At 35.7% G+C, this 13209-nt stretch overlaps 1 protein-coding gene across 2 annotated transcripts in view; it reads left to right on the top strand.

Annotated features, from left to right (window-relative positions):
* KIF16B (kinesin family member 16B) overlaps positions 1–13209 on the top strand; it is a gene marked incomplete at its 3' end in the record, with an annotated part of 141114 nt that overhangs the window by 74533 nt on the left and 53372 nt on the right. For both annotated transcript variants that reach the window (XM_082306684.1, XM_082306683.1), the window contains exons 18-23: positions 3719–3751; positions 4109–4162; positions 5773–7128; positions 10605–10763; positions 11608–11713; positions 12249–12299. In XM_082306684.1, the coding sequence (XP_082162810.1) occupies positions 3719–3751; positions 4109–4162; positions 5773–7128; positions 10605–10763; positions 11608–11713; positions 12249–12299 (1759 nt within the window). The remainder of the gene's footprint in view (positions 1–3718; positions 3752–4108; positions 4163–5772; positions 7129–10604; positions 10764–11607; positions 11714–12248; positions 12300–13209) is intronic.

Genomic DNA, 13209 nt, shown 5'->3' with positions numbered 1-13209 from the left:
AATGGCAGAAGAGTCTGTGCGGTATTACCTTCAGTTGTGAAAGCAGATAAATGATGGATCTTCCTTACTGTATCTGTATCTTTCCCATGTGAAAATCAGTGTTATCTTTAGTTGTGTTTTCAGATGGGTGGTCTTTGTGTGTGGGGGGGGTGGGTGGGTGGTTTTTTTGCTTGTTTGGCTGTTAATTTCCCATATGTGGAGATAGTTGCATAAAATTTTGGCTTAATGTGCAAAATTCTTTGTTCTGCTTGCTCCCCGTCTTTGTCTTTAATCTGGTGTCATGCAACACTGCTTCAGATAATAAGCTTTGGATAAAACAGAATTTTGCACATAGATTTATGCTGAAGATTTCATTTGTGGACCTTTTGTAAGCTACATTATACTGTAACTCTAAAACCACTCATGAGAAACCTTGGTCTTGTCATGGACTTAGCATAGGGGTTTTTGTTTAGTTTTTTTTTTTTTTTAAATCCATCTCATAAATTGGGCTACTGAGCAGCATTGTAACATCTTTGTAGTCCTGCCATTACTCAGTCTTTCCTAGTAGATGTAGTACCAGATCGCACTTTTGTGCTGTGTAAATTAAGCTATTGTAGTACTGTGCTAGTAGAACTGACTTCCTTTCTCTGCAGCTTATCTACACTGCTCTTATCACTAGATATGCCACATTTTCCAGGAAAATGGTGGCTATGTAATTCAACACTGATCAGATTAAGTTCCTTTGTGGTACATCTACAAAAGAATAAAGAATGGATTCTAGTTGTTAATATTTGTATGTTTCTTTCTTTTTAATTTCAAGCTAATATATATTTTTTTTTTCTATTCACAGTAGTGCTCACATTAATAAAGGGAGTAGAGGTTATGTGAAAAAGATTTTTATTACAGATAGACTAAACCGGAAAACATCAGTCTTGCATCTGTGCTTTGTAAGACTGTCAGTGATTTGTTATAGTCAGTGATATTTTTTTTTGTTGATGGTGAGATTTTTTTGACTAGCTTCTTAAAGAAACAAGATTTCTGCAATCATTGACAGCCTGTCCTGCCTCCCCAGATTCTCTCCTGTCCTGAAATAACTTTGAACTCACAACCAGTTTGAAGCAAATACTGCTGAGGTAATGGTCTCAAGTGGTGAATTCCTAAATATATTGAGAAAATAGGCAGCCGGCTAAGGAAGACAGGCATCATTATTATCCCTGCAGAAATAAATGCTGCAGCGTGAGCGCCTTTGATGGAGAACAGAGGCACTGTGAATAACCCCGTGGTAGGAGAGCCTTCAGTGGAGCTCAGACCTTCTTAGGCACCACCGACTCTACGTAGCAGCAAAACACCAGGCTGTGTTAGCGTCCTCTTCATAGGAGTATTTACTTGTCTAAAATGCATTAAATGTGCATTTTTAAAATAGCTAGGTGTAGCGTTTGGAAGCTGTTGGTTGGGGTGCTGATGATCTGTATTTGGCTTTGGGACATAGCCATTTTCACTGAAGAAAGAACCACTTCTGCATAGTTCATTCCTCCTTCCTGAACAACCTGTTGAGCACCGCTGGCTTCATTTCAGTGTAAGGTAAAACTGATTGTCGTGATGCCAGTGTTGAAGGTATTGGACATTGCCTCAAAGAGAAGGTGACAGAGTTTTCACCACAGACCTGTTTTTATATCAGGCTGATTGCTATGATGGCTCATTTTCCTTGTATCAGATCTCAGTCAGAAGCTAGTTACCATTTTTATGCATATATAAAATATGTCACCAACTTGTGTTTTATAGGACAGTCAAAATATCAAAAGATTTTTGCTCTGGGTTTTGCACATTATGTTAGCTGATCCGAAACATTTTACTTCATTATGGCTTAACCAAACATGGGAATACTTGTAAATCATCTTTGCCAGCTGTCTAAGCAAAGATGGTCTACATCTGACAGCGCCCAACGGACATCAGCGTTTCCACAGACCAGAGCTATATTCCCCAGGGTCTATATTATTTTGAACTGAAGTAATGGTGCATATCATAGAACCATAGAATGGTTTGGGCTTGAAGGGGCCTTAAAGATCGTCTAGTTCCAACCCCCCTGCCATGGGCAGGGCCGCCTTCCACTAGACCGGGTTGCTCAGAGCCCCATCCAGCCTGGCCTTGAACACTTCCAGGGATGGGGCATCCACCACTTCTCTGGGCAACCTGTTCCAGTGCCTCACCACCCTCATAGTGAAGAAGTGGCATTTGTCAGCCAAGCCCTAGGTAAGAAGTGATAACTAACAGCTATGAATTCCAGAGGTAGACCATAGCCAAAGCGAGGGCTTTTGAGGTGTAGCTTAAAAAAAAAAAAAAAGGGGGGGGGGGGGGTAAGTACAGGGTAACCATTAAATTAAGCTTTTGCTTTCTGAAGGTCCCTTAAGATTGCTTTTTGTTCTCTTTGCATAACTTCATGAATTTTGCATTGCTGCTACAGAAATTATGATAAAATTAAAAATACTAAATTGCTGTCATCTCTCCTTGTGCTGTAATGTTGAGATAATATTGTAATGTTGGGCCCAGAAGTGCCCATCCTAGATAGTCTTAATGCAAATGTGAAGGGGCTTTTGGTGAGACATTTACATGAAGGATCCAGATGTCTGGAGTTGTGTGTAAAAATCTACATTTGCTAATCTCTTAGGCATTGTAGAAGGTATTTTTTAAAATGAATTTGTGAGAAATAGGGAAAAATGGAATTTGTTAAAGTAGTCTTTCCCCAGTATTGCAGCGGTTAGAGTGGTGCTTCTTGAGCATGTAGGAATCAAAGTTCATTTTATTTGCTTTATAAGCATTAGATTATTGGTGTATTTACATGTTTCCCAGGGCAATTCCTTTTTGTTGTAGGCATTTGTATGTTTTTTAGAAAGAAATACTAAAAGTACCTTATTTTTAAAAACCCTGTCTGCATAATTGTGGTCATGACATCTTAAACTGCAGTTCGTCAAAAACTTAAGTTAATTTGTGGTGCAGCTTTGCATTATTTCAGTGTTTATGGACTGTCTCACTAACGTGCAAACTCCTTAAGCTGTAGCAGGCCAAAATAACTGGATATTTGTGTATTTGGTTGAATATTTCAGTCCATATATAGGTTCTCTATGCTTTTTTAATATTTGTTTTGAAAAAAATTCCTTAAAAAACCATAAATCTTTGAAAGGCAATTAAAATAAGAGGAAGACTTCTGTACAACTGTAATAAGAGCTGATATTAAAAATGGCATAAAATACTTTCCCATAATTTTTCAGAACCATATCAAACTAAATACATTAAAATATAAAAATATTTTGGATAAATGGGTTTGAATTGTGTTGTGTGCTTGAATGTTGCACTTCACAGGAATTTGATTCAACCCCACTGATTACATCATAGTAATGTTTGAGTCTTTTTTCTTTTTCTTGGGAGGAAAAGGAAGAACTACAAGCATGCTGTAGCATAGTTTTGTAGCTCCTTACCTTCTCAGAAGTGGCCAAGTTAATAAACCATAGGAAGAGGAGCATCGATTTAACCATCATTGACTTTTGAAAAATGTGTTTAGAAAGAATTATTTAAATTTTATTTTTGAGTTGTAACGTGACAAATGTTCTGTGAATCTAACCAATTTAACCTCTAATGAAACAAACTGTTGTTGACTTTAAAATATTCTGTACCGCTAATATGTTTTTTTCTATCAATTCCTTTCTTAATTGATCGCTCTGTTTACTCCTGCCTCCCATGGCAGTCTTTTCACTGTAAAAGGACCGATCTGTCTAAGGTAGAGAAATTCAATTTCTATATATTGATTGCCATGTCCGCATGTAGTTAACTTGCAGAGGCTATGCTAATCATTTATCTGTCTTGTTTAACTTTACTTTTTAAATAGTTTTTTTTTTCCCCCCCCAGAAATTCATTTACTTTTCTGTTTGTACTCGTGTCAGACAGCATGATATCTAATTTGTAACCCTAATGAAGGAAATATTTTCTGTTATTGTAGAAACTAGTTTTATAAAACTCTTGATTTGTACCATTGTTAAAATCTTCACTGAATTGCATCATATCTTCCTATTTTTTGATACTCATGAAATGACTTTTTCACTGTGTTCTTTTTTTTTTTTTTTTTTTTTTAAATCAGGCTAGAATTTGAGAGACAACAACGAGAGGAGCTTGAAAAATTAGAAAGTAAAAGGTAATATTCTCTGTGGTCTTTACGTGTGTGTGTGTATGCATACATGTTGCAGACTCATTTAAATCATTAATTTGGAATCACGGTGTTACTCATCAAGGATAGGATCCTGATATAAATAATTTTATGGTTTTTTGGTCTTCTATGAAGATTTTGGTTATTTTCTTGAACTGTTCTTTCTTATTGATTAGTAACAGATAGACAAGCTGAATTGTAGCTAACTGATCTTTAGTAAAAAAAAAAAACAAACCACAAAGGTATGAGGAGGGTAGATTATACAAATCTAATATATTACTCTCGCTTAATTTTCATACTTAGTACTTAATTTTTGTGGTATTATTTTAAAAGATGGGAGATTACATTCTTTATTCAGATCTTTTTTCATGGTTTAGTTGCCTTTGGATTGAATCTTGAATGGAAAAACTCACATGTTAAACTCTGCTTCTCTTAAATAAAGCTGTCTTGCTGGTATGGGCATACCAATCATACTCATCAGAACATTATTGAGAAATCAGTTTGATGTACAAATGAATGTGGTGTTGTCAGCTGGCAACCTGAGCTGACTGTTCTGGCTCATCATACCTGCTAAGATTTTAGAAGTGATAGCTCTCACCTTGTTGCAGATCACAGCATTGATTAGATTCATAAGCTGAAAGACACTTTCTGCCATCTCAGCTTTAGACTGCGTGCTCCATTTTGAAAGAGCTGTTTATATAGTTGGACTAAGTTAAGTGAACTCAGAAAACCCCTGAAACTCTGAAGCATTAGAAGATCTTATTCAGAAAATGATGCAACAGAATCACTGATATTTATCCTCTTTGTTATGTTGATAGGATTTGAATTCATATTGCACTGAAGTTTCTTCGCTTATGCTTTAATTTATCTGACTTTAACTTCTTGCAAAGTAACCAAATGACTTGCAGGTTGTCTCTACATCTATTCAGGTGATTGTATTACAGGGATAACGGTGACCTTCAAGTCTCAGTCTGTCCTCATTTGGAATGCACTAGAACCTTTAAACAAGAGATTGCACAGGACATAATAATTTGTCTTCAAGTAATTTCTCTCTCAAATATGTGTGTTCCTAATATTATAATCCTGTTTATCAATAATTCAGTTGGGCTCACCTAAAGAGAAGACATTGTTTTAAATCATCTGTTGGCTTAAATTTGGGGAGGTAAATTTCTAATCAAGTCCTTTTATGCAAGTTTGTGTACATGAGAATGTATGTATATACAAAAATATATATATTTACTCTTCACTGTGTGCATGAATGTGTTCTATCAATATTTTTATTGGATTTGACAGAACTAATGCAGTCTAATTTTCTACTAACATGACTACTGTATACCATGTCTTCCTATAACTTCATGTGTCCATAACTTTTTATGTTGAAATAGACTATATGAATCTCTTTACCATTTGTCTCGTGCATTGAGTCACTTCTAAGCAATGCAAGTTCTTAACCTGTGGCAAAACAGAACTATTAAAAAAGAGAAACGGTTACATATACTGCAAAATCCTTGTCCAAGCCTTTTTAACTTCTAAGGGATATGTTGTCTTTGGAAAAAAAAGAAAAGTTTGAAATATTCTATGTAAATGTTTTACTGTAGGAAACAAATAGAAGAAATGGAAGAAAAACAAAGGTCTGACAAAGCAGAACTTGTAAGAATGCAGCAAGAAGTAGAGTCACAGCGTAAAGAGACAGAAATAGTACAGCTGCAAATTCGAAAACAGGAAGAGAGTCTGAAACGGAGAAGTGTTCACATTGAGAGCAGGTTAAAGGATCTGCTGGCTGAAAAAGAAAAATTTGAAGAAGAGAGATTACGGGAACAACAGGAGATAGAGCTTCAAAAGAAAAAGCAGCAGGAGGAAATTTTTGCCCGAGTCAAAGAGGAATTGCAGCGACTACAAGAACTTAATCATAATGAAACAGCAGAGAAAATGCAGATTTTCCGTGAACTAGAAAAACTTAAAAAGGAAAAAGATGAACAGTATATTAAGCTGGAATCAGAAAAAAAGAGACTTGAAGAACAAGAAAGGGAGCAGGTGATGCTGGTGGCTCATCTAGAAGAACAGCTTAGAGAGAAGCAGGTCATGATAGAGCTCCTGAAGAGAGGGGATGTACAAAGGGTTGAAGAAGACAAAAGAGATCTTGAGGATATTAGAGAATCTCTTTTGAAAGTCAAGGAAGCCCGATCTGAAGGTGATGAAAACTGCGAAGAGTTAGAAAAAGCACAGCATGATTTCATAGAGTTTAAAAGGAAACAACTGGAACAGTTAACTATTTTGGAAAAAGATTTAGTTCAACAAATGGATCACCTAGAAAAGGAAATAGCAGATGAAAGAGCAGCTCTGGAACGCTTAAAATTTGCACATGAAGAACATTTAAATCTCAAGAGAGATGATGAAAACTTTGTGGATGCTGTACTCAAGGCTGAAGAATTTGACAAGATAAAGACAGCGGAGTACAGGCTCCAATCTAAAGTACGCCAGCTTGAGTACCTGAGGAGTAATCATTTGCCAGCTCTGCTGGAAGAAAAACAAAGAGCTTCTGAAGTCCTGGATAGGGGCTTGTTAGGGTTAGATAATACTCTCTATCAAATAGAGAAAGAAATAGAAGAAAAAGAAGAGCAGCTTGCCCAGTATAGAGCTAGCACAAATCAGCTGCAGCAGCTTCAAGAAACCTTTGAATTCACAGCCAATGTAGCTCGTCAGGAAGAAAAGGTTCGGAAAAAGGAAAAAGAAATCCTTGAATCAAGGGAAAAACAGCAGAGAGAGGCGCTGGAGCAAGCTGTTGCTAAGTTAGAAAGGAGGCACTCTGCTTTGCAACGTCGTTCGACGATAGACTTTGAAATTGAAGAGCAGAAACAGAAGCTTGCCACCTTGAACAACAGCTGCAGCGAACAGGCAGGTCTGCAGGCTAGTCTAGAAGCTGAGCAGAAAGCCCTCGAGCAAGACCGAGAACGGTAAGTGTAGTGGTAGCTTCCATTTATTAGAAGCTATGCACAAAAAGCTTATCGTTTTATACCTTAGATGTCAAGAGAGAGACTTGTCTGTGTCCCAGTATTTGAGTTTCTTGATGAGTTTCAAGTAGTTTACCCAGAATTGAAACTCTGTATTGCTTTTTAAAGGATTTTTGCTCACTCATTAGTTTCTGTTGTGCTCGGATACTTATCCCATCCTCAGCAGTATAGTATTTGCATTAGCCATCACAGTACTTAAATAAATTGTTTTACCTATTTAGAAAGCTCAGCCAACCTTGCGTTCTGCCCTTACAAAAACATGTACCATCTAACAACTTTTTTTCTCTTAAAATATTAATATATAACATTTTGTTTCTTTATTAGTAACAAGCTAGATGTTTGATCAAGATTTGGAGACTGATAGTTACAGTAGACTGCCAACTGTCTGTCTCAACTGATGATGTACTGAACACTTCTGGTATTCAAAGTAAACAGGTGTAATATTTAATTTTTTGTTATTGGTTTCAGGGCTAAATAAAATAGACCAGCCATATATCCATGTAAAATTTGATGGTGGTTTTTAAGCTTATTGGAAAATACAGAGAGGCTTTAATACAGCCCTATGTGATGACAAACCCTTTTAGGTACAGAAACAATGTCATCGGTTATACAAGTGATATCTGGTAGCATAACGTTCAGCCTAAGTATGGGAGGCTCAGAGAAGTGATTCAGGTAAGGAAGGATCTTTCTATGTGGAAGAAGAGGAAGAAATCTTTTGTTTTATTTTTGGCCTAAGCAAAAATCCACTGGGATAATTGCATTTAATCCATGCAGTATGGAAAAAGGGCAAAATTGCCCTTTTGAAATGTGTTGTCTGATTTGCTAATACTAGAGCTTTAAAACCTGTGATTATCGGTGAAACAATGAAGTGTGTTTTCTTGAGGTAGCATTTGTCTTTTTTTTTTTTTAAATATTTCACTAATTATCTGACTCTTCTTTCATAAGCCCTTCAAACAGATGCTTGATTAGAAAAACCACCTAAAAAAAAGAAACTTGCCTATAGCCAAATTGAAGAGCTCTTCTGTATCCTTTTCCTTTTATACCATTACCAGAACAGAATAGTTCCTTTCTATAGCCTCTGTAGAGGTCACTTTTTCCAACATTTAGAGGTACCATTGTGTGGATTTTATTTAAATATTTTCAATACTGATTTATGATTTTGTCGTGGATATTGCCATTATTTTTCATAATTGTCTTGAACATAAAATCTCATTTTCTACACTAAGCATCTTGCTTGACTAAAGTAAGCTATAAACAACTGGAGGTTCCACAAAAATAGACAGCTTAGCCCTCAAGAGATTACTGGGTTGTGTGATAAGCGAAAAAATATGTTGTCAGTTACAAGACTGAGGTTTGGAAAAGATACCAAGGAAGTGAAAAGGTCTCTTTTTTCCTTGTTTTTTTTTTTTTTTTTTCTTGTTTACTTTAAAGTCCTCTTGCACAAACTAAATAAAACTTTGAAGTCTTTCAGTGAATTGCCCAGGGGCCTGAATAATTCAATTCAGAAAGTTTTTATGAAACTAGGCAGAAGAAAATCTTAAGATACGTGATAGTATGTTAAATGTTTCAGGCTACTTATCACTCCTGTATTTGAGTTTACACTTCACAGTGCACAATGTCTTGGGCCCTATAGTAAACATATGAATTGTATATATTTCTTGTTGTTTATATAGATACCATTATGTGATGATGTGCTCTGGTTCAGGTCAGTGTTAACTCTCTGAAAATGTTTAAATGCAATATGCATTTGAAATGCTCTATGAGCGTAAGTCCGTCATAACTGGATAAATGTTTTTTTTTCCAGTTGGAATAATACGTTAGCTCAAATTCTTTAACCTACAGGGATGACCTCCCAAAACGATAATTTGAAGTTAACTTAACTGGAATAATACATACACGTTTTGTCTTTACTGGCAGAGGTTTGTGGCAATAGAATGAACATAAAGCAACTTCAAAGTCATCTGTGTGACAACGGGATGTATTGCTCACAAGTGGCAAGGTGCAGTTTAGTGTACTTACTAGTGGATGCATCACACAGCTGGATAAGTTTATAGCTGTAGGAAGTGATATCTTTTGATAGTAGGATGTTTACACATCAAGAGATAAGCTTTGTTCCTTTAATGTAATTCTGATTTTTGTGGTTAAATTGATTTTCCATAGATGCAAACACTCTCCTATATCCATCAGCCATCTCCCATCCACTTTCCCTCAGGATGCAAGATTGTTTTGCTGCTAATCACAAGAAACAGGTGGCTTCTGGCAGTGCAGCAAAAAGTACTCTAAAAATGAAGTAACAATTCAGCCTGCTTTACTCCAGCCTAAGCCTCAGCATTTGTCATCTCTTTAATTTTCTGGTTTAACCTCTAGGATGGAATAAAGTAGTTGTAGCATTGTACTTCAATTTAGATATATGCGATTGTAGGATAAGTGGTAGAATTCCAACTTTGCATAGTTTCCCCTGCTTTTGCAGGAACTTCTTTTCTTTTATTCTTTAATTTTCAAGTAACCTCTAGAAAAACAATTACCTTCGCAGACAAAAGTTGTAATGGAAATGGGAAAGATTATTACTGTGTTATTAATCTAATCTCAGCTACATTATGAGTGAAAAGTGTGTTCTGCAGATTACTTTGTTATAATACAGTTTAATTTGACTAAATGATAAATGTTGCAAGAAGTGCTTCTTATTTTATACTAGATGCCTCAGGCATTTTCAGTCAAAAATATGGTATCCGATTTTACATATTCTATTCTGTGCATAAATCTGGCTGGTAAGAAATTTATTCGTTAAAGAAAGCGCAGAGGTTTCCATTTCAAAAGGTGATTTATTACGCATGTATAAAATATTAGATGTTTTATTTTGTGAGTAAATTTTCAAAAATGTATATACAGACAGAAGGAATAACTGGAAAATAAGAGTTATGTATAGTACACAATTTAAAAATTTTCTTATAGATATGTTTTGCCACATCATTGCTTTATGTTGTCCTTGGGTTTTTTTGGATTAGTGCTGTATTTTGAGGTTTTAACACCCCAGGCCCCCCCCCCCCCCCTTTATTTATTTATTTCACACCAGAAGCTAATAACTGAGGTCATTGATAATGAGGAAAGTTTATTCAAGTGATCCTAATAGACAGGTTCAGTCTTATCAATTAATATTTAATGTGCTGAGTTAGATACCTTTTGCATTGGAAGTTATTGAAGTTGTTTTATTTAACTTAATACTGCTGTTGTAATGTGGTTTTGAGCTGTCTCTATTTCCTATCTAAATATGCTATATATTTTATATTTTTATATCTTCATAAATACTAATGCCTACAGTCTTACATACATGTATCCCAGTGTAAGTACAGTACTTCCCATAAGAACTATGGGAATCAACTTTAAAACAAAGCGAATTACATTTTAAGATCTCTTTATAGCCTGGATCAGGAAATTCAGCAGCTGAAGCAAAAAATATATGAGGGTGATGGTGGTCAGAAAGGAAATCATGGAACATTAGAAGAGAGACTCTCCCATACCACTTCCCCTACCAGCCCAACAAAGCCACAGTCACCCACTGCTCCACTCGTCGATGATAGGTAGGTAACCTGCATTCCTCCAATATTCTGATATGAATGCAAGCAATAGCTTTAGAAAAGAAATATTTTGAAAGATGATTCTGCCAGGGTTGGCTTGTAATTAAATACTGTCATTGTGCTTAAAGACTAGTCTAGAAATAAAATGAATTTGTTGTATTTTCCTTTAAATAGCCAACAGGCTCATCTGTTGCTCCTGTGCAGTTTGTTTTAGAAGAGAGGTTTGTGAAACTGTAGACTTAAATGTATTTAAATGGGTTTTGTGTTTACAGTTACTGGTCTGTATGGTATTGCTTTATATACACTTAAAGCAACAAAGTAAATGAAATTGTCTTAAGCCTTTTTTAATAGGGCAGCTGTCTGGTATCGCTTAAAATCTATTTCCTCTCTGTTCTTTTTACACTTATGCATGCAGTTGTTAGTATCAACTCTTGGAACATTCCTTCTGTTTGAAGACCAAACCTTTGTTAGCCCCAGTTGCCGATATTGCAAAAGTGATAAAAGCAAGCCATTAAGTAACTAAAGATGCAACCCCAGCCTTCTATTTCATCTTCATCTCTCTTACCTTCAGTGCCACTAGTACGTAGAGCTGTACACGTAGCAGTGGCTTAACCTGTGGTCCATTAAGTTGTCTAATTGTGGTAACAAATTGTTAACCTTTGCCTATTAAATGAACACTTGCTCAAAAGTCCATGTTCCTTAAGGAGGGATAAAACTGGTCTAACATTAAGCCTGCCAATTAAGAGTTGTGCAGTACTTAGAGTTCATAAGCGTTTCAAAGAGCCCTTTAGCCTGTCTTGATTTTTATCTAAGAGTATATTTTTTTTAACTTTTCTATATCTTGAAGGATAAATGCCTTTATTGAACAAGAAGTGCAGAGAAGGCTCCAGAATATTCATCATAAAGCTGAGGATAATGATGTTAGCCTGTCCTGGTCTACAGAAAGTTTAAAGGTGAGCAGAGATGGGTAGGAAATCCTAACCTTCAATGCACCATGTCTAACCACTGATTTAGTGTTGTTGTTCAATAATTTTCATGTTTTCCTATGTTTATTTAATTTCAATTTACCAAAAAAGCAAACAGTAAATCAGGGATATCAGTTTTAGATGGCACTCGTCTTTTTTTTTCCCAGTGGCTGCTTTATGTTGTATTCCATTTTTTTGCAGGGCAGTGTGTAAATGGCGATAGGAAGCTTGCGGATAAAATAAAAATCTTCATTTTATGTCTGTAAAATACACTTATAAAATTCCATCCAGAAGAACAATAGTTGTTTATACTTGCAAACAAATGCTCATTTAAAAACTGGTGATCGAATTCATCCAAAGACTGGGTTGATTGACTTCTAAGCCAGTGGTTTAATAAATACCAATAAGAAAATAGTTATTTTTGGCTATTAAAAAGAATGTCTCTTCCTATAAATACTTTTAAATGAACTTACACAAGAAAGGCACTTTCTTTAATAATCACCTATACCTTTTTTGTTCTTAGGATAATGAGAGGCTTAATAATGGCACTGTTCAACGCAAGCTGAAGTATGAGGTAGGTCATAATTTGTCAGAATGAAATGGTTGTCTTAAATTATGGCATGCCCTGTAATTAAATTTCTTAATGTTTAGCTGCATAATTAGAATTTTGAATTCACAGCATGATGAATGGCTAATAGAGACAGCAATGTATTTTGCCAGCTGGAATTAGTGATTTTTTTCAGATTGGGCATAGCTTTTTCCTTATTTGAAAGGTGTGGTGTTATTGTGGATGTTTCTTCCTTGTTTTGTCATGATTCTTAATCTGAAACAGTATCCCTTTCCTCATTTTTAGAGGATAAAAGCATTTAATGAGGAGAGATTGTCTGAATTCAGAACACCACTTTGCATTTTTGACTCACAATGAACTCACTACTGTAAGGGTGTCTATAATATTATCAAGTAGCACCAGGCAAATTTACCTGTGTCATGAAGGATTCATACATGCATTTTTAAACTGATGCTTAGCCCCCTCCCACTGTATTTGCTTGCCTAACTTTTGCTGGAACCGTGGTTAATTACTTGTCTTGGTGAGTAAATCCTAAATACCTTTATGGATTTAAACCTTAATAGTAGGAGGGTTGCAACAGCTCTAATTTGGACTTTTTGTGCCTTTTACACTGTTATTTTTAGGCTGTGTTGGACTTTTTAGGCTACCTTGGATAGTATAGGATTATTTTTTTTTGTGCACGCGTGGAAAAATAACAAAGGGCTTATAAATTTCTGCATCACCCTTTGACTTTCCTGTGGTTTTCGAGTAAAGCAAGTATAAACCAAGTGAAATGGATACTGTACAATGGAAAAGCAGTGGTGGGCTGGGAAGATCAACCATTCCTGAATCAGACCTCAATCACTTCTGTTGGATTTTCTCTCTCTAATTTTGAGAGATTGTACAATGATTGTACCAGTTTTGAATGATTGTACAA

Source organism: Platalea leucorodia (genome assembly GCF_965183815.1).
Source record: "Platalea leucorodia genome assembly, chromosome: 3".
In the NCBI taxonomy this organism is placed as follows: Eukaryota; Metazoa; Chordata; class Aves; order Pelecaniformes; family Threskiornithidae; genus Platalea; species Platalea leucorodia.
This window is presented reverse-complemented; position numbering and strand designations above follow the sequence as displayed.